General features: G+C 35.5%; 6 protein-coding genes across 6 annotated transcripts; 4 read left to right on the top strand and 2 right to left on the bottom strand.

Annotated features, from left to right (window-relative positions):
• Positions 1 to 863: 863 nt before the first annotated feature.
• LOC106408602 (protein WEAK CHLOROPLAST MOVEMENT UNDER BLUE LIGHT-like 1) lies at positions 864 to 6,990 on the bottom strand. Its single transcript, XM_013849341.3, has 6 exons — positions 6,748 to 6,990; positions 6,643 to 6,666; positions 6,173 to 6,245; positions 5,960 to 6,082; positions 4,670 to 5,874; positions 864 to 4,601 (listed from the first exon to the last, which is right to left on the bottom strand). The coding sequence occupies exons 5-6, from the start codon at positions 5,177 to 5,179 to the stop codon at positions 3,072 to 3,074; spliced, it is 2,040 nt and encodes a 679-aa protein (XP_013704795.2). The 5' UTR covers positions 5,180 to 5,874; positions 5,960 to 6,082; positions 6,173 to 6,245; positions 6,643 to 6,666; positions 6,748 to 6,990; the 3' UTR covers positions 864 to 3,071.
• On the top strand, positions 6,923 to 8,439 carry LOC106411435 (putative dihydroflavonol 4-reductase). Its single transcript, XM_013852196.3, has 5 exons — positions 6,923 to 7,241; positions 7,322 to 7,450; positions 7,540 to 7,704; positions 7,784 to 8,089; positions 8,190 to 8,439. Exons 1-5 carry the CDS (start codon positions 6,975 to 6,977, stop codon positions 8,328 to 8,330), a joined length of 1,008 nt encoding a protein of 335 aa, XP_013707650.2. The 5' UTR covers positions 6,923 to 6,974; the 3' UTR covers positions 8,331 to 8,439.
• Positions 8,440 to 8,599: 160 nt separating this feature from the next.
• Positions 8,600 to 9,277, bottom strand: LOC111214333 (non-specific lipid-transfer protein 11-like). The gene is made up of 2 exons (XM_022717043.2): positions 8,885 to 9,277; positions 8,600 to 8,777 (listed from the first exon to the last, which is right to left on the bottom strand). The coding sequence occupies exons 1-2, from the start codon at positions 9,235 to 9,237 to the stop codon at positions 8,768 to 8,770; spliced, it is 363 nt and encodes a 120-aa protein (XP_022572764.1). The 5' UTR covers positions 9,238 to 9,277; the 3' UTR covers positions 8,600 to 8,767.
• A 2,958-nt stretch (positions 9,278 to 12,235) lies between these two features.
• LOC111214332 (protein TIC 22, chloroplastic) lies at positions 12,236 to 14,640 on the top strand. Its single transcript, XM_022717042.2, has 8 exons — positions 12,236 to 12,643; positions 12,734 to 12,796; positions 13,295 to 13,369; positions 13,480 to 13,530; positions 13,715 to 13,774; positions 13,904 to 13,966; positions 14,224 to 14,259; positions 14,356 to 14,640. The coding sequence occupies exons 1-8, from the start codon at positions 12,278 to 12,280 to the stop codon at positions 14,446 to 14,448; spliced, it is 807 nt and encodes a 268-aa protein (XP_022572763.1). The 5' UTR covers positions 12,236 to 12,277; the 3' UTR covers positions 14,449 to 14,640.
• A 157-nt stretch (positions 14,641 to 14,797) lies between these two features.
• Positions 14,798 to 16,742, top strand: LOC111214331 (B3 domain-containing protein REM16). Its single transcript, XM_022717041.2, has 4 exons — positions 14,798 to 14,982; positions 15,154 to 15,772; positions 16,026 to 16,153; positions 16,258 to 16,742. Exons 1-4 carry the CDS (start codon positions 14,872 to 14,874, stop codon positions 16,531 to 16,533), a joined length of 1,134 nt encoding a protein of 377 aa, XP_022572762.1. The 5' UTR covers positions 14,798 to 14,871; the 3' UTR covers positions 16,534 to 16,742.
• Positions 16,743 to 17,016: 274 nt separating this feature from the next.
• LOC106411477 (cell division cycle 20.1, cofactor of APC complex) lies at positions 17,017 to 19,203 on the top strand. Its single transcript, XM_013852246.3, has 5 exons — positions 17,017 to 17,321; positions 17,474 to 17,743; positions 17,843 to 18,112; positions 18,191 to 18,772; positions 18,868 to 19,203. The coding sequence occupies exons 1-5, from the start codon at positions 17,226 to 17,228 to the stop codon at positions 19,009 to 19,011; spliced, it is 1,362 nt and encodes a 453-aa protein (XP_013707700.2). The 5' UTR covers positions 17,017 to 17,225; the 3' UTR covers positions 19,012 to 19,203.
• The last annotated feature ends 139 nt before the right edge of the window (positions 19,204 to 19,342 follow it).

Genomic DNA, 19,342 nt, shown 5'->3' with positions numbered 1-19,342 from the left:
AATTTTGAATAATAAATAGAAACATTAAAAATATAAAATTTTAACTTCGATTAGTTTGAAAATCAATAGTAAAGTTCATATAAATTTGATGTAAAAATAATTAATGAATATATTTAGTAATAACAAATGCTTGTGAAATATATATGTAACTATCACATTAACTTCTTCAACATATATTATGCATCTTCTTATTTTTTTCGTTATCATTTTGTTTTTTTTGTTAAACTTTTACTAATGTTTTCCTAATTTTTTACATATTTTTGTCAAATGTTTATTTTTTTCTCTAAGTAGCAATACAAAACATACAATCAAACCAAAAATCCATCTTAAAATTCTTTTCAACCATAACATTATCATATTCACTATATTATTTGACTTTTTTTTTAATCAAAGTTCTCACATGATCCATTAAATATAATCCTTCCAATCTTCAAAGGCTAATTATTTATAAAACACTAGTATTTGCCCGCGCTATTGCGCGGATGGTTAATTCCTTTTTATATATATTGCAAAATAAAGTATAGTAGAAAAATAAAAATATTTTAGCATAAAAATAATAATTACATTTACATATATGGTCAAAAATAATAATTACATATATACATATATTTTCAACATTTTTATCTTCCTTTAGTTAGTCTAATTCTTTATCCGCTTAAACAATTATTTGCCTTTTAAGTGTTATTATCTTATCTTCAAATTCAATAAAACACAGAATGTTATTTTTTAATTCACACGTATCCTACCACTATATAACATGAAAAATTGAAAATGTATGATGCAAATTGATTAACGAAACTAACATGTAAAAATGACAAAGTCAACATAACAAAGAAGACAGATAATCATAATTTTTAAAACCACAGTCGAACCAATGTATACAGTAAATTGTAACAACTTACAGTTATGATTACCAATGTCGTCTTCACATTTCTCAGTAGTAAGAGATGGCATAGCCTTTCTTTTGACTTGTAATAAATATAATAAACCAAAAATTCTCACTGAAAAAACTCAAAACATTGAAAGTTTACCATAGTTAACTGAAAGAATAATATCAAAATTCTCACGTCCACTGTCTTCTTGTCTTCCTAGGAATAAGCCTTGGAAAAAAAAAACAAATTTGTAAATACTCAATCTTTCTGGTTTTTGTCAAAGAAAGGAAAAGTATTATTATCTACCTTAAAAATACCTTATATAACAGTCTTATATACTTATTATTACCTCAATTGTTGTTTGACAATGCTATGATTTTCTATTATGTTGCTCCATTTAAAATCCCTCTGCAAAAAGTGAAAGTGATGAAGTACACGAAAACTATGAATAAAAAAAGAGAGAGAAAAGAAACAAAAAAGAAGCAAATTAGTTGTCTAGAATTATACAGAAAATAAAACAGTTATATAGATGCCATGATTTTCCTTTCAACGTGGAGGTAGTGATCTGAGAGAATTTAGGGATTTTTTTTTCAGTTTAAATCGTAAGATTTTCTTTTGTTGGTTAAAGTTTTTATTTTTACTTTTGCTTTTCACATTTGTGTAACTGCTCAAAATTTTCCATTATTTCATTTAGCTGATTTTTTTTCACAACTTTGCCACGTGCTTAGTTCTGATTCGCCAGGCGACTTGCGCTTTAGTATATAAAGGATATATGGACATTATAAGAGATTAATAATTATTACATATACAACTATATTTTTATATGAATATGAAATCATTATATTGATTTCTATAAATTGTTTTATATTTATTACTTTTTGTAGTATATAAATATAAAAATAATTGATCAAACATTATTACACTTTCTATATTTTTGAAAATTAGCTACCATTAATTATTATTTGTAACATCATTTATGTTATTTGGCAAGTGATAGTAATTAGCTTTAGACTTGTCTTTTATTTTAGATATAATTAAAATAATAAAAATTTAAAAAGTTGCGCTCATTATATTATGTAGTTTAGAAATGTAAAAACGAATTGATCAAGCATTAATATTCTTTATATAATTTCAAAAATTAGTTACCATAAATCAGTATTTGTAATATAATTTAGATTTTTGGCAAGTGATATTAATTAGATCTAGATTTTTTTTATTTTAAATCTAAAATAAAATAAATAAAATTAAAAATTATCGACTAAACAAATTATAAAAATATTTCTTGAGACTTTACAAATGATCGACATGTAAGCAAAATTCACTTAAGTGACTTCTATTTTAATTTTAATATATAGGATAATTTTATTTTTTTTATAAATGTTTTATAAACTCATATAAATAATTTAAAATTAATATAAAATAATTTTGTAAGCCATGATAGATAATTTATAAATGCTTTAGTTTTTTTCTAAATGACTTATAAAATATATATGGAAATTATAAGGTATTAATAATTATTATAATTCTTTATATATGAATATAATTTTTTATATAAGAATATGAAATCATTATATCGATTTCTATAAATTGTGTTCGACTAATTATATTATGTATTATATAAATATAAAAAGAATTAATCAAACATTATTACAATTTCTTTAATTTTGACAATTAGTTAGCATAAATTCTTATTTGTAAGACTATTTGGTAAGCTATATTAATTAATCCTAGACTTACTTTTTATTTTAGATCTAATTAAAATAATAAAAAATTGATTATCTTTCAACCAATCAAATTATAACAATTTTCTTAAACTTTCTCTATGATTTACGCCTACGCAAAAATCATTTAATAAATCCTTCTTATTTAATACATAGGAAGATATAAATATTTTTTTTAACTTATTAACTTACAGACTTTTTATTCTGCATACAAGTGAGGTAAACATAGCTTAGCTCTAGGTGCTTTAGATTAATAGCTTTCTTGTGGGAGATTCTGAATACTTTCATTTTCCAATTCTTAATCTTTCATTTAGATTAATAGCTTTCCAGTTTTCACTAATATAACTGGGAAATGAAAGAAAAGAAGTATGTTAGAAGATGTATCATGAAGAAAGATTATCTAAAACTGAGGATTTCTTTTATAGTATTAGTAAAACATTTAATATAATTTTACATAATCAACTTCTTCACATCAAACTCACTTGGGTGACTTCTTCTTCTTCTTCATCAAGAACATAAAAAATCTTGGGAAAAATTTCTTCTTTTTCTTTACAGGAATCTCAGGTGGGATTGTGTTTGTTTCAGTTCCACTAGACTCATTTCCTTTCTCCTTTGAACCCTCTAAGCTTCTTTCATGACTTTTCTCTATCTTCACTCCATTTTCAACATTCTTTCTCTTTACTTTGTGTTCTTCCCTCCATTTTCTCAGCTCTTGTTCTACACCTAACTTCCCTTCTTTAGCCTTCTCAGCCTTCTCAGTTACTTCCGCAAGTCTTTCCTTTCTCAAAACCATCTCCTTATTCACTTCTTCCAACTTCTCCAACCTTCTCTTCTCCTCTTCTTTAGCTTCCTCAATCTCACAAACCGCTGCTGCAACCCTTTCTTCTGCCTCTTTAGCACGCTTGCTAAGCTCATTGTACTCCTCTAACGTCAGTGTCACGCTATTCTTCTCCTCCAAATCAGATTCACTCTCTTGCAACGCCTTGATAGCAGCTAATGCCAATCTCTCCGAAGCTTTAACATCTTCAATTTCTTTCTGAGCTGCGAGTAATCTCCCCTCCATTGCACTTGCTCCAGCCTTTGCTTTCTCTGCTTCTTCCTGAGACTTCCTCAGCTCTTCGCTCGCAAGTTCAGCCAATGACTTCGCTTCATCAGCATCTTGACTTGCTTGCTGCAGCTGCTTTGGTAGCTCCACCATCTCTTCTCTGGCTTCCTTTCCCTTGGACTCAACAAGAGCTATCTCGAATCTTGTTATGTCTATCTCAGCTTCTAGTGATACTACCGCTACAGACGCCATCCCTTGTCTTTGTTTGATTGATTCAAGCGCTGATCTCTCTTTCTCAAGTTCAACTCTCAAGGATGATGATGCTACCTTTAAGCATTTCACTTCAGATGTTGCTTTCTCAATGTTCATGTTAACTTCTTCTAGCTCCTTCTTTGCAGAAGCAACATCTGTTTGGGATACGAAGTTCTTCATCAGTCTTTGAAGCTCTTCCGCTTCTAAATGAGATGAATGTGCGCATTCCAGCGACTCCTTTGTAGCTATCAGCTCTATACTCAGCTCTTCAACTCTCTTCTCAACTTCTTTAGAAGCCAAAACTGCTTCAGCCGCTTCCTTCATAGCCAAATCTTTCTCTCTCACCAAACCATCATACTCCTTCTGCAGAGTTTGTATCTCTTCCTTGACAGATTCCAGCTCTGAAATGGCAGATGTGTGTCTGGCTTGAGCCACTTCAAGCTGTGCTTTAGATGCAACGCTGGCTTCACCAGCTACTCCTTGCTCCATCTCCTCAACTCTCATCTTTGCAAGGTCTGAGTCCTGCTTTGCTTGTTTTTCTTCGGTTTCCGCCTTTTCGAGATTAAGCTTCAGCTCTTCTATGAGTCTCTTTGTGCTCTCTAACTCCTCAACCGCTTGTAGTTTTGACATCTCAACAGTTTCTGATTGTTTCTTGTGCTCAGGAATCTGTTCTTCAATCTCTTTGAGTTCTTGTTCCACAAACTTGCGTCTCTGCAATAGAAAAAAAGGAAAGTGAGCACAAGTCTTGGCTCAATAAAAAGTCAGATAATGAACATTACCTCTACTACTTGCATTTTATGTGATTTCCAGTCAGTGATTCCTCCAAATTTTGAGACAGCTTCTTTAACAGATTCAATAGGTGATGTTGTGTCAATGGAATCTTTGTAAGAATCCAGACTTTTGGGTGTTTCATTGCTCAATGGTGATGATGATCCGAGTGTTCTTGGAGATCCAAGGCTTCTTTGGGAAGATAGAGATCTTTTTCTTGTTGTGGTGCCCTCTGATCTATACTTAGTCTTCACCGGAGGCAGACCAATCTCAGAAACAAACACAGGAGTAGTGGTGTCAGAATAAGAAGAAGAATCTTGTGTTTCTTCTGTTTGGCTGCTTGATGAGGCCAAAAAGGTGTCATCCATATAAACTTTCTCATTTTCAGTTGAATCTTCATTGTCTTGAGATTCTTGCATTGCTTCGTTTGCTTGAGGTTGCGCCAACTCAATAACATTTGATGTCACACTAGGTTCTTCTGGAGGAGGAGATACTGCTTCTGTTAATTTCAAATCCTCCATTGGAGGAAGCTAGAAAGGCAAAAAAAGCTTAAGATAAACGGTAAAAGAAAGAATCAATAGAGAGGAAAAATGAAGAAAGCAGAGAAGAGTTAATGATATTTGAGATTAAGAAGGTCATTAGGCAAAAGTAAAGAGAGGTACACAATTCAAAAGTCTATAATTAGTAAAAGAGATATGTGTGATGAATGATGAACCTCTCCAATTTTAGCTTTGTTCCTATGGTTCATTAATTTATACATTACAGAAGTATAATGTGATGTTTTTATAAGATATTTACCGGATATAGGCATTTGAGCCTAACTACCATTAATCTAATCTAGATATATTCTGTTGCATACAACCTGACTCTGCTATTACAAGATCAAAGATTCACTGTCACAACCAGGAGACGAACATTTGATAAAAAAAAAACATTCCCTGTTACCATCTTGGTTTGGTCCGGTACTTGAACTTAGCAAGACACTAGAAAATGGTAGCACAACATGAATAACCAAAACTATCTCTTTCATGTTGTCCAAATAGGTTCTGTTCAAGCCGTTACAACACCTGAAACTCAGATGGGCAATAAACCCAAATGTTGCATCTCATATCTCCAGGTTTCGCGCGCTCTGCCTGGACTAAGCAAGCCTGGCAACAATCAACTGCACTCTCTGCATTACATACAGCTGCCACCGGTCTTCCTGCTAATATCTCCTCTGTAAAAAAAAAAAGCACAGCCTCATGCGTTTTTAATTCGCTCAAACTAGAATTTGTGTGTTTAATGGCACTGAGAGATATTACCAGGCTCCTCCTCTCCTTCAGGTTTATCATTGTTCTCTTCATTGTTAACCTCAGCAGGTAACCAAAAACAAATATCTTCAGATAGTACATCCCACTCCAGCCCCAAAGCTCTTACAAGCATCCCTACATGAAAGTTACAGTACAAGAGAGTCCCCCTCTGATCATCTTAAACAATGATCTAGAATCATGATGATAACTATTCAAGAGTAATACCTGCTTCCTTCATTTTGTTCCCGAATCAGCTCTTTAGCTTCCTTCAGCTTCTCATTGCGCCAAGTTTCTACAGCTTTTGTGCGCCAAATGAAGATAAAAATATATATATAAAGGGTCAATTAGTGAATGGAGGTTAACATTTATAATAAATGATTTATTAGTTACTTGAGCTATATTTACATGAATGATGTTGTTAGTTACTTAAGCTACATTCCACTTTCACATGAATGATATTATTATCTTTACTAAACTGAGCCCTTGACGTCGATGACATGTACAGATTAGGTAATCAGGTCGACAAGACACCCACCGCATTTCAACGAGGGAAGAAGACAAACACTTAGCAGATAATTGATAATGAGAGTTCAGGAAGAGTGAGTTTTTGCCGGTCTCCAAATAAATTTGTGATGAATACTTTGTACCAAAATAAAGGTCCATTTTTTTTATGTAGGATTTGAATTAGCACAAACCTCATCATGTCTCCGCTTCTTCACCTAAAATGGTTTTTGTAAATAACCAATGCATCAATCGAAAATAAAAGTAAATGAGTTCCATTTAAAAAAAAAAACACTAACCAGTCTAAGAAGCTGAGCAAGGATGTTTCCATCTTCGAATCCGAGTAGATTTTACCCCCGTCTTAAACTCGACCATAACAAATCTGTGGGCTACTAGGAAGGATAAAAGCGTCTTTTGATTTTAGTAACACCTAATTAAAAAATCATATATACTCAAAAATCTACAGTAATCATCATATATAAGCTAATGCAAACAAATACTTATTATTGCTGGAAAAAAAATAAAAATGAAAATACTGGTGACCGGCTCTTCTGGTTACTTAGGCGCACGACTCTGCCACGCGCTCCTCCGTCGCGGCCACTCCGTACGCGCCTTAGTCCGCCGCACCAGCGACGTATCCGCCCTGCCTCCAGTAAGCGAATCATTCGAGCTCGCTTACGGAGACGTAACGGACTACCGTTCTTTAACGGACGCTTGCTCCGGCTGCGAGATCGTTTTCCACGCCGCGGCTTTGGTCGAGCCTTGGCTCCCTGATCCGTCGAAATTCGTAACGGTAAAGCGTCTCTCACCACATCTTAGGTGTAGATCATAGGGTGATATTAATAATGGTGGTTTTGTTTTTGTGAAGCTCAGGTCAACGTTGGTGGACTCAAGAACGTCTTGAAAGCAGTGAAGGAGACCAAGAGTGTACAGAGGGTTATATACACGTCTTCTTTCTTCGCTCTTGGGTCTACCGATGGATCTGTTGCTAATGAGAGTCAAGTAATGATGATGTGTTGTCACTTTCATGAGTTGTGTTTTGTTCTGTTTCATTTGGTTGGTTTGATTCTTGATTTGCCTCTTGAGTGAAGGTTCATAATGAGAGGTTTTTCTGCACGGAGTATGAGAGATCCAAGGCTGCTGCTGATAAGATTGCTATGAACGCTGCGAGTGAAGGCGTGCCGATAGTTTTGCTGTATCCTGGTGTTATCTATGGTCCGGGGAAGCTCACTTCAGGCAATATGGTTGCTAAATTGGTATGATTCTCTTCATGTTCTTTCAATCTTGTCGTGTTAGAGATACATTGGTTGGATGATGAAAATGTTGTCATTCCAGATTATTGAGCGTTTCAGTGGGAGACTACCTGGATACATCGGCTCCGGGAACGATAGATGCTCCTTCAGCCATGTTGATGATGTTGTGGATGGACATATTGCTGCAATGGAAAAAGGTAGGCTTGGTGAAAGATACTTGCTCACAGGGGAAAACGCTTCTTTTAAGCTTGTCTTTGACATGGCTGCACTCATCACTGGAACCAAGAAGCCAATCTTTAGCATTCCCTTATGGGCTATCGATGCGTACGGATGGTTATCTGTTCTAGTCTCTCGGATTACAGGAAAGCTTCCAGTAATTAGTCCTCCGGTGAGTTTTGTTTACATTCATTAGTTGTTATGGATTGTTATCTTATTTGGCTTAATAATCTTATGTTTTGATGTTTTTTTTTTTTTTTGTGAATGAGCAGTCAGTGAATGTACTGAGACATCAATGGGCGTACTCATGTGACAAGGCTAAGGTGGAACTTGGTTATAACCCTCGGAGTCTTAGGGAAGGTCTGGAGGAGATACTAACTTGGTTGAAGGACTTGGGCCTCATTCAATACTGAAACTAAAATTTCCCACTATAAATAATATGTTTTCCTTGGACTTGTTGTTTGCTCAATATGAACCTACAACTCTGTGAAATGTTTTAATTGCTAATGTGGATTATGAGCTCTTAACAACTCTTAAGTTCTGGAACTAGAGTTATCTACTGAATGTCTCTCTCCCTATCGACTAAGAGTCATTTTCTTGGAAATGTCATGAATCTTTGCACATATCCTTGTAATGTGACTGATTCCAGAATCTTTTGAAAGCTGCGTTCTAGGAGATTATGAGTAGGAAGAGGATTTTATTTACCATATATGACTGACTGATTACATGTATAAACCATATGATCAGAAGATTAATAATAAAGTATCCAGTTAATTTGTTCATGATGCTTTTACGCTTTCATGATATCCATTTTATTATATAGCTGCATGGCCGTTACGTAGTCCTCTTTTCAGTTTATGCTGTTCGACAAAACAAATAGAGAATAGTTTACTAGACGTGCAATATAAATTGATGTGTATTGCTAGATTTCGACCAAATAAACGATAACAATTGCAATATAGTATACCTGTTACAGTCCACACTCTTAGAGAAAGGAACACCTAAGTCAACACCACATTTAGAAGGTAGTTGTTTGGCATTATCATCGTTGATTCCAGGGATTGTATTAGATACGCTCTTCAAGCATTGACAAGCTGTTTGTCTTTCTGCCTTCCCAGGCGCAGCGGCTTTTAGGCTATTAAGACCGGCGCAACACGGTTGAGATGGGTTTCCTCCACCTCTTAGATAAGACAAACATGGTGCTAAAAACATGTTTACCTGCGAACATGATATGGCTTCTCCCTCATGGTACGCAATCACCATTAAAAGTGTGATGACAAACAGTAACATGGTCCATGTTTTAGAAGTAATGTTCGTCATCTTTTACTTGAAAATGTGTTTTCTCAATGTATTGTTTACTTGGATGTACTATGTTATATAGACAAATTTAGGGAAAAGTTGTCGTCTACATGTATTTTAAGTGACTTAGCTTTTTGCTACTCATGTGTTTAGAGTGGTATAGAAGTTGGAAAGGATAGACAACGTTGGTTACAAAAAAAAAAAAAAAAACGTTGGTTAGGAGTTATCTTTACAGAAACTAGAGATTTTTTCCGCGCTTCGCGCGGATTGTGTCTTATAAATTTATTTTATTTATAATATTATTTGTCGTTTTTTTTCTTTTATATTAATTTCTTGTTTTTCCAATGTTAGTTTTTCTTAATTTAAATTTATATGTTTATAATTTTTCATTTTTCTTGTTGTAATTATATCTTTTATTGATGGTTTTTTGTATGTGACATAAACTTTTTGAAATTTTAAAATAATGTTATATATAGTACAATTAACACATTAAAGAAGAGAAACATATTCAAGCACATTTTACACTGGTTTTATATGCATAATTTTAAACATTATATATGTATATATTATAAGTTTGAAACATATAAATGCTTTCTAAAGCTAAATACTTGTTCAGAGTTTACATAACTTATCGAAAGTTTTATCTCTTTTTAAATTCAAATCACAGAAAAAAAATATCAAAAAGTCAGTATAGATGGGTCTTTTGGGCTTTTAAATCAACACTCGAAAAATTACATGAATGAGATAACAACAGTTTTATAAACAACTGGATAAAATTTGACTGAGCCAAAGATTTTAACACAATATGTTCTTTCTTCTTCAAATTGCGAAGAGCCTATAGACACAAGAAAAAAAATCATAATTTTTGTTTTCACTTATATAACATTTTTTCTCCTTTACACACAGAGTTTATTACACTGCTATAAGCAATGGAGAACTCTATTCATATAAAATTCACATCTATGCATTTTGACAAAGAAGAATTTTAGCCATCTTTAGTTTCGGAATAGACCAACTTCAGTCATATACACTATATTTTCTCTATGATTCATATCTTACAATTTTAATATATGTGCAGATTTCCATGTGAAAAAGCACGCACGCCATTTGTCATTCAACCTATTACTCTTTCCAAAGTAAACATTATAATCCTCGTTTGGTTAGCTCCACAAACTAATCTCTTTGGATCAGTTTACTAAAAAATATGGATACTAATGTCAGAAAAGAATATAAACACTATCAACAACAAATATTGACACAAGACTATTTGGTTCAAGGAACATATTCCACGTAATGCGTTTATATCATGGATGGCTTTGCAGAGAAGACTGCCAACCAAGGATCGCTTGAGGCGTTGGAGGTTAATGTCTCAGGAACGTGCGTCCTTTGTAATCTGGAAATAGAGGCTCACTATCATCTCTTCTTTGAGTGCTCTTTCTCTCGCTTGATATGTGAGCCTTTTGCTGCTGAAGTTTGGATTTTTCCTCCGGCTGATCTACACTATGTTGCAGCCTGGATCAATCAACCTCGCGTCAACGCAGATGCACATGCTACTTCAGTCATCAAGCTCTATTTTCAGTCAGCCATCTACCTGCTGTGGAAAGAGCGTAATGCTCGTGTGTTCACACCTGTCTCTTCACCTTCATCAGTCATCCATGCCTCTCTCGACCGTATGATGCGTGACCGTCTCCTCTCTTACCCGGCAAGTTCTTCTTTTTCCTCTTCTCTACTTCTTTTTTATATTTCTTGTATAAGATCTCTTTAAGGCTTTTTTTACCTTGAGTTGTTGGTGGTTGTTTTTGTTTCCTTACTGTAATAAGTTGTTTAAAAACAACAATGTAACCTTTCAGAAAATGATAATCTTAGTATCTTACAAAAAAAAAACAAATATTGATTTATTTATGTGAATATATATTTTATTTTAAATCATTTTAGTGGACGAAGAAAACATCATAATTTGTACAATCAATTTTCTTAGATTCATCTCATCATACTCACCATTTTACCATTTTAATTACATAATTTTACATGAGATTTTTCACCCTCCCCGGTTATTTTCTCTTTATTTATAACTATAATATAAAGTTATAAACTATATATATATATATATTATCAATTAATATTTTATTTACCTTTGAAATCTAATGATTAAAAATAGAATATAATTCAATATAAATATATGATTCTATTAATAAATTAGCAGTTACAAATTTGAAATTTCTAGAAATATCAAAAGTCATATATTAGTTAATTATCTTTCAAATGACATCTATTTCTAATATTTTATTGATGAGAATATTTTGGCTGAGGTGGATAGTCTCAAAAGCCTTGAATTTAGTCTCTTTTATATAGTAGGATTAACAGACATAATTAGCCGACAAACCAAACCGAAAATTTTGGTTTCCAGTCAAAGTTCGGATGAGAATTCGGTTCAGTTCGATTAAAATTAATCGGATATTAGTTCGGTTACCAGTAGATGTAGTTCAATTTTTTTTTTTTTTAATTCTAACCAAATCATGCTAAATTATACCATACCGAAGCCATATCCAAATTTCAAACAAAGTTAACTGAATAAAACCAAAACTACATGATTTTTTAACTAATCTAATCTAAATTTAATAGAAATTAAAAAAAAGTTAATTTCAATTTGATAGAATTTTTAAGGGAAATTGCACCCAGTAGACAAAAAAAAACAAAATTCACTAACTAACTAAAAATATCTACTCTCTCCTACTTTCTCTTTATATCTCTCTCTACTCTCTCTCTCTCTAAAAATCTAATTTCACCTTCTTTTTTTTTTTTTTGCTATTTAAGCCCAATTTTTAATTACGAAACAACAGAATGGAATTTTTGTTTGGTTCAGTTAGATAATATTTTATGTGAACCGAATTAATCATTATCCAAACCGAACTGACAGGCCTTAGTTACTAGGATTGATTCAGATGAAAGGCCGAATAAAAGAGTCAGGCCCATAATAAGCCCAAAAGATGGTCCCTTCTTCACTCTTTCTCCTTGGTAGTTACAAGCTTCAGCTTCTCTCTTCTTCTTCTGCAAATCCAAAATGGAACCATCACTAAAACCCAATCCTTTCCTCTCCTTCTCCTCTTTCCTCCACACCCACTGTAATCGCTTCGCCTCCGACCTCTCCGCCCGTTTCGAAGACACCAAACGCTTCGCCGAATCCCTAACCACTCGACGTTTCACTCCTCCGCCCTTCGCCTCCGTCTCTCAGTCCCCCAAGCCTTCCGCTGGAACCTCAACTGCTACTTTGAACCCATCTCACGTCGCTAAAGCTCTCGCTGGAACCTCCGTGTTTACGGTCAGCAACACCAATAACGAGTTCGTTCTCATCTCGGATCCTACCGGCGACAAGTCTATCGGTTTGCTCTGTTTCCGTCAAGAGGATGCCGAAGCTTTTCTTGCTCAGGTTTTTTGCTCGTATCTTCCTTTTGCTATCACCCCGAAATGGAAAGTTTCTGACTTTGTGAGCTTTGGATTCTCTAATATCATCTTTCAGGCGCGCCTCAGGAGAAGAGAGTTGAAAGCCAATGCTAAGGTTGTTCCCATCAATCTGGACCAGGTAGTTCCTGATAACTTGATTAGATCAGTGTAGAAGCCATCGTTCCCAGTCTCTGTTTCTTACAAGTTTTGTGTGATTTTCATTTAGTGAGTTTATAATATGGTAATAGACTAATAGTGTAATAGGAACTCAAAGTAGTTTAGAATGAATGGGACATTTGAGTTCTTGACTCAGACTGACGTCGGAACATATGAAATGAAAACAAATGTCCTGAGATATAACTGTTTTTACGAGTTTATGTGATTAGTAGTTCGGTCTCAGTTAACTTGTTCATTTACTTGGTCTATGATATGGCAATAGTGTATATTGAGTTCTTGGTCAAGGATAAATAAGGCCTCTCTGGTTATGCATGAGATTATATATGGCTTGAAACTTGCAACTACGTTTGGGAAACTTTTTACGTAGTATTTGTGTGATCCTTCCTGGTAGCTACTATATGCATGTGTTGTAGTCGAATGCATTCCCGTAAGTTTATGGAGGGTCTTTTTTTTTTAACAGGTGTACTTGTTAAAAGTTGAGGGGATTTCTTTTCGCTTCTTGCCAGACCCGATCCAAATAAAGAATGCAATGGAGGTTGGTTCATGCTACAAGCTTCATCATCCCGTTCTCCTTCAGTTTTTATTTGCTAGATAGTTGTTTGTCATTTTAGTCTTATTCCCGAGCTGCATTTTCTTGTGTCTCAGCTCAAATCCTCAGCTAGTAAGAATGGGTTTGATGGAGTTCCGGTATTCCAGGTAAAATTTTCATTTGCTTGGATATATAAATCATTTGCTTGGCCGTCTATGTTCGCTATGTATTACTGCCTCAGAAGCTAATCATTTGGATGTCTAGTCTATGCTGCTACTATATGTCTGCTATAAAAAGAGTTTTTGTGTTTGTGCTATGTCTTCACTTGATTTCCATCTCTCGTATCTGCAGTCTGAGCTTCTTGTTGTGCGGAAAAAGAATAAACGTTACTGCCCTGTATATTTCAGTAAGGTTGGTTAATATCTTCCCGCACTTTCTACAGTATTAATTAATAAAGTTTTTTAAAAGCCAAAAAGGGAGAGCAGATAATTTTTGCTTTACTGTTGTTCATAATCAAGTTCTATTTGTGATCATTTTCAGGAAGATATAGAGAGGGAACTTTCAAAGTATACAAGAGCATCAAGAGCAGATCAACAAATTATGGTAATTACTCCTAGCTGCCTTTGTATTTGATAGGGCAGTTATTATGTTCGTCACCTTGAGACAAGAACATTTGGTTGACTAAAAAGTGAGAGTTTTTAGCATTGGCAGGATTACTGATTTACAGCATTCATTGTGCTTACATGCTCTTGTATTAATAAGCTTTCTATTTATAATACCATATCTTCAGAGGAAGTACAGAGAGCGAAAAAGAGTATTCTTACCTTCACCATGGAACTAATAATCTTGTCCTTTCACAGGTTGGGAGTTTGGAAGATGTCTTGAGGAAAATGGAGGTATCTATTATTCTCTGTTTAAAGAAATTTTTAAAAAATATGAATGCAGACAATGAATATATTCTAATAAAGTGTGAATTGAATGAACAAATGTAGAGGAGCGAGAAGAATTCAGGTTGGGAAGATGTAATATTCATTCCACCAGGAAGCAGTTATGCACAACACATGCAGGAGGTGATCAAAGAGTAACAAAGTTGAGAGACACTGTATGTAGTTTTCAATTGATAAAATAAAAACAACTTCTCAACACAGTTTCACATATATTTTTTTCTCTCTTACTCTTTAGTTTAACACACCAATCAATCTCTTGGTTCTTGCATACCAGAACGTAAAGTTGTTTGTATGGATAAAAATGGTAAATGGTATGTTGGTTTAAGGTTATGAAGCTGTAATCCATTTATTATTGGGTTTGATGATCCATGAAACACTTGTTTTGGTATCAAAACGCCTGGTGTCACAAAACAATGATTCACTGAGCATTTCATAACTTTTTGGATTATCCTTATTATTTTTCTTTTCTAAAACTCAAAATGGTCGTTTCCACCCTTTTAAAATATTCAGTCTCAAGAACCTCTCACTCCACATTGGCTCGGTGGCTAGAAGAAGAAGAAGATGGAAGAGAACTGCGAAGATTGCATGAGATGGGAAGAACAACTCTACTGGAATCATTTTCAAACCGTCCATTTCTCTCAGCTTCTCCTTCCTGGCTTTCACAATCGCCTTGTACGTTGATCTTGAAACCACTCTCCTTCTTCTTAGTTGTAGAAACACGTTACAGAGCTTAACAGTTCTTGTCCTTTCTCTTTAGTTCTTGAGGCTTTAAGTAATAAGAATTCTCTGTTTACATCTAAATAACCATATTTGAGTTTGATCCTTTTGTATCTAATCTTGCAGGCCATACCTAAAAAGTTTTCCACATATTGCAAAAGGAAGCTGGCTAAGATTGTAACTCTCAAAAGTCCTAGTGGAACCAAATACAACGTGGGGTTAGAGGAAGATGATGAAAAGACTCTGGCTTTTCGCTGTGGGTGGGACAAGTTTGTGAAAGATCATTCTCTCCATGAGAGTGATCTCTTAGTCTTCAAGTTCAACGGATCATCTGAGTTCGAAGTACTGATCTTCGATGGAGACACCTTATGCGAGAAACCCACTTCTTATTTCGTCAGAAAATGTGGACATGCAGCAGAGAAGACCAGCAGAGTTACAGATTTCACTGCAACCTCTTCAAGATCTCCTAAGAGATACATTAGCATCCCTGATGATGTTGAAACTACTGTAAAAATATCTCCAGTTGGTAATGAGCTAGATGATCTCATTGATATTGATACAATGTTACCTCAGACTGGTACTGACCAAGAGGAACACAGTAACTCTGACATTGACACAGACTCTGGCCAGCTTCCTGTCATATCTCCAACTAGTAAAGGGCCCATCAGTGAAGGGAAGTATAACATTGGTGTTTTTAAGAAGATGCGAGGACAAATAAGTATCAATGATCTCGATCGTAAAGCTGGTATGAACTACTTCCCTTTTCTTACTTAGTGATTACACCTTGCTGTAGTTTCCAAGTAATTCATCTGACTGAAGTGCTTAGGATTAGAGTTTCAGGCCTCATACTAGCCATGAGCCATGGTTAATTTGTCTTGAAAGTTTACTAGGTAGAATGAGTACATATATTTATTAGTAGATTCCATTTTATTTTCTACGGATCTAGTTACTAATATGCAGCCCTTATTCAACTTTTTTAGATGTTGAAATGATTTCAGGTGGTAGCAGAAAAAGAATAGGTGAGATTAACAAAAATAAAGCCTTATCTCTGGCTAAAAGAGCCCTTTCGACGAAAGGTTTCTTGGTGGTCATGAAACGCTCTCATGTGGTTTCAAAGTGTTTCCTGGTAATTAATTAATTTTATAGTGTTTAAATCTCCTTTGAATCTCAGTTATTAGCTGGAGTGCCAAAACTCTCTTTGCTTATATTTTTTTTCAAAAAAAAAAACAGTATGTCCCTGTCCAGTGGAGCACTAGGAACATGTCTCGTGAACCTCAGGATGTAGTGATGCAGGTGGGTGAAAGAAAATGGCACTTGAAGTTTAAATATTACGGATCTAAAGGTCGTGGTGGGGTTTCAGTGGGGTGGAAGAAGTTTGTAAGAGACAACAACTTGTGTGAAGGTGATGTATGTGTGTTTGAGCCAACCAAGCCCGAGGCTAAACCGTTTCATCTCGATGTTTATATCTTTCGTGCTGCAGAAGCGGAAAGTAGCAACAATGGTTGACACCACAAGTGAATAACCAAAGCAAGAAAGAATGGTTACTATACCATGTACATAAAAGGTTAACGTAAGAATGTCTCTGTGTTGTATTCTGTAGTGTGTAGTTTTTCTCACAATGCTTCTAGTGAAAGCCTTTTGTCTTTTTGTTGTCTTGTGAAGTGTAGCAAACTTGCAATGTGGGGTGTAAGTATAAACGGAAGTTTTTTTTTTTTTTTTTGTAATTGGGATGTTCACATTAACTAAACCGAAACGAACCGAATCTATCTACCTGTTGGTTCGGTTTTTGTAGAACAAAATACCAGTTAATAATATTCATCATCAATAACCGATTGGTTTAGTAAAATTCAAGATGGGCAATTACGGGGTCTCTTTAATTTACAACGGCTATTTGAGAAATATAGCCGTTACAAACTTTCCGATTAAAGAATTGGGAACAGGGGAAAACCTAATTAAACTCCACCGCCTTCGTAATATAAATAAACCCCAAAAGGTCACACCTTTCACCATCAAAAATCAATCTGCTCTCATCACCCAACCAACAACGCTTCACTCTCTCACTGCTCTCGCACCGCTCGAATTCGCTGCTCTATTTGATTTAATTTCGTTTAATTGAGATCTTGCTAGTCATCTGTTTCGTATATCATCGCTATCTTGCTCTCTGTTTCTTTGTTTCTTTGTGTGTTTTGTGTTTAACAATGGATGCAGGTATGAACACATCTACGCACTTGAAGGCTCAAGCTCGTTGCCCTCTTCAAGAACACTTCCTTCCCCGCAAAAATTCCAAGGAAAATGTAAGTTTTTTTCCTACATTAGGGTTCCGATTTGCTGATCTCATCTCTGCCATTAAGAATTAGGGTTTATAGCATAAGAAAAAGATGTATTGTTTCGATATATTATAAGATCAGTGATGATTCTGATTGATTTGGTTTTGTTATTGTATCAGCTGGACAGATTCATACCAAACAGATCAGCTATGGATTTTGACTACGCTCACTACGCTCTCACCGAAGGAAACAAAGGTAAGGATCAGGTAAGCTCGCCATCCAGAGAGGCCTACAGGAAGCAACTCGCTGAGACGATGAACCTGAACCACACCAGGATCCTCGCCTTCAGGAACAAACCTCTAGCTCCTGTTGAGTTGCTTCCCACCGACCACTCTGCTTCTCTCCACCAGCAACCCAAATCCGTTAAGCCAAGAAGATATATTCCTCAGGTATATATACTTATCAAATGCCCTTAAACAGAAAAGATCCTCGTTTACTTGTTGTTGTGCTGATCTAATGTTTTTTTGATATCTATTTTGTTATAATAGACTTCTGAGAGGACATTGGACGCGCCTGACATTGTGGATGACTTTTATCTCAACTTGCTTGACTGGGGAAGTGCTAATGTCTTGGCCATTGCGTTGGGACACACTGTTTATCTCTGGGATGCTTCCACTGGCTCCACTTCTGAGCTTGTCACCGTTGATGAGGAGAAAGGACCAGTCACGAGTATCAACTGGGCGCCTGATGGTCGTCATGTTGCTGTTGGACTCAACAACTCCGAAGTCCAGCTGTGGGATTCTGGTTCCAACCGTCAAGTAAACTACACAATCTCCTCTCTCTCTTCTCTTAAATGTTTGTCATCATGTCTTAACCTTTTACTGTTTTTATTGCAGCTGAGAACATTGAAAGGTTGCCACCAGTCAAGAGTAGGATCCTTGGCATGGAACAACCACATCCTCACAACGGGAGGGATGGACGGACAGATCGTTAACAACGACGTGCGCATCAGATCACATATCGTGGAGACTTACAGGGGCCACACTCAAGAGGTTTGCGGGCTCAAGTGGTCGGGATCCGGACAGCAGCTAGCGAGCGGCGGCAACGACAATGTGGTACACATATGGGACCGTTCCGTGGCCTCCTCGAACTCGACCACGCAGTGGCTGCACAGGCTTGAGGAGCATACGTCTGCTGTGAAGGCTCTTGCGTGGTGCCCTTTCCAGGCGAATTTGCTGGCGACTGGCGGCGGTGGAGGAGATAGGACGATTAAGTTCTGGAACACTCACACCGGGGCTTGTTTGAACTCGGTGGACACTGGCTCACAAGTTTGTTCGTTGTTGTGGAGCAAGAATGAAAGAGAGTTGCTTAGCTCGCATGGGTTTACGCAGAACCAGCTTACGTTGTGGAAGTATCCGTCGATGGTGAAGATGGCTGAGCTCACTGGTCATACGTCAAGAGTTCTATATATGGCCCAGGTGAATAGATAATCTTGATTATTAAGTTCTGTTTATATAGATGCTGAAAGTGGTTTGAGTTCTGAGAACTTGTGTTATGTCTGTGTTTTCTACAGAGTCCAGATGGTTGTACAGTAGCTTCAGCAGCAGGAGACGAGACTTTGAGGTTCTGGAATGTATTCGGAGTACCAGAGACGGCTAAAAAAGCAGCTCCAAAAGCAGTCCACGAGCCATTTTCTCATGTGAACCGTATTCGTTGATGAAACTGTGAATAAACAAGACTAACAACAAAGAAAAGCCCTTTCTTTCTTACATAAATGTTCTTAAATTCATTTTTTTTTTTTGGGTTTCATTCATCATGAACACACTGTGTATGATTATAAACATAGTGAGATTAACTTTCTGCTTGTATAGATTCTAAATATATAGAAATTCATTTTTTTTTTCTCTGATTCATAATCCCAATCAATAAGTCTACTTTACTTGTTGACATGACTCAGAACTTTGTTGAATTCAGGTTTCGGTATGTATGTATCCATCCATACACTCATTACTCGTAAGATAAGAGTTTTGTTTTTTAGATTGCTATAT

The sequence above is a fragment of the Brassica napus genome, chromosome A3 (assembly GCF_020379485.1).
Source record: "Brassica napus cultivar Da-Ae chromosome A3, Da-Ae, whole genome shotgun sequence".
NCBI classification, from domain to species: domain Eukaryota; kingdom Viridiplantae; phylum Streptophyta; class Magnoliopsida; order Brassicales; family Brassicaceae; genus Brassica; species Brassica napus.
This window is presented reverse-complemented; position numbering and strand designations above follow the sequence as displayed.

Bases quoted from the DNA above. Each gene is read 5' to 3' on its own strand.
- LOC106408602 (XM_013849341.3), bottom strand. From the start codon at position 5,179: ATGGAGGATTTGAAATTAACAGAAGCAGTATCTCCTCCTCCAGAAGAA. The intron at 4,602-4,669 runs GTAATGTTCATT...TTTCTATTGCAG, and splicing joins ATAAAATGCAAGTAGTAGAG to AGACGCAAGTTTGTGGAACA.
- LOC106411435 (XM_013852196.3), top strand. From the start codon at position 6,975: ATGAAAATACTGGTGACCGGCTCTTCTGGTTACTTAGGCGCACGACTC. The intron at 7,451-7,539 runs GTAATGATGATG...TCTTGAGTGAAG, and splicing joins CTGTTGCTAATGAGAGTCAA to GTTCATAATGAGAGGTTTTT. The intron at 7,705-7,783 runs GTATGATTCTCT...TTGTCATTCCAG, and splicing joins GCAATATGGTTGCTAAATTG to ATTATTGAGCGTTTCAGTGG.
- LOC111214333 (XM_022717043.2), bottom strand. From the start codon at position 9,237: ATGACGAACATTACTTCTAAAACATGGACCATGTTACTGTTTGTCATC.
- LOC111214332 (XM_022717042.2), top strand. From the start codon at position 12,278: ATGGAACCATCACTAAAACCCAATCCTTTCCTCTCCTTCTCCTCTTTC. The intron at 12,644-12,733 runs GTTTTTTGCTCG...ATCATCTTTCAG, and splicing joins CCGAAGCTTTTCTTGCTCAG to GCGCGCCTCAGGAGAAGAGA. The intron at 13,370-13,479 runs GTTGGTTCATGC...CTTGTGTCTCAG, and splicing joins AAATAAAGAATGCAATGGAG to CTCAAATCCTCAGCTAGTAA.
- LOC111214331 (XM_022717041.2), top strand. From the start codon at position 14,872: ATGGAAGAGAACTGCGAAGATTGCATGAGATGGGAAGAACAACTCTAC. The intron at 14,983-15,153 runs GTACGTTGATCT...CTAATCTTGCAG, and splicing joins CTGGCTTTCACAATCGCCTT to GCCATACCTAAAAAGTTTTC. The intron at 16,154-16,257 runs GTAATTAATTAA...AAAAAAAAACAG, and splicing joins TGGTTTCAAAGTGTTTCCTG to TATGTCCCTGTCCAGTGGAG.
- LOC106411477 (XM_013852246.3), top strand. From the start codon at position 17,226: ATGGATGCAGGTATGAACACATCTACGCACTTGAAGGCTCAAGCTCGT. The intron at 18,113-18,190 runs GTAAACTACACA...TTTTTATTGCAG, and splicing joins ATTCTGGTTCCAACCGTCAA to CTGAGAACATTGAAAGGTTG. The intron at 18,773-18,867 runs GTGAATAGATAA...TGTTTTCTACAG, and splicing joins GAGTTCTATATATGGCCCAG to AGTCCAGATGGTTGTACAGT.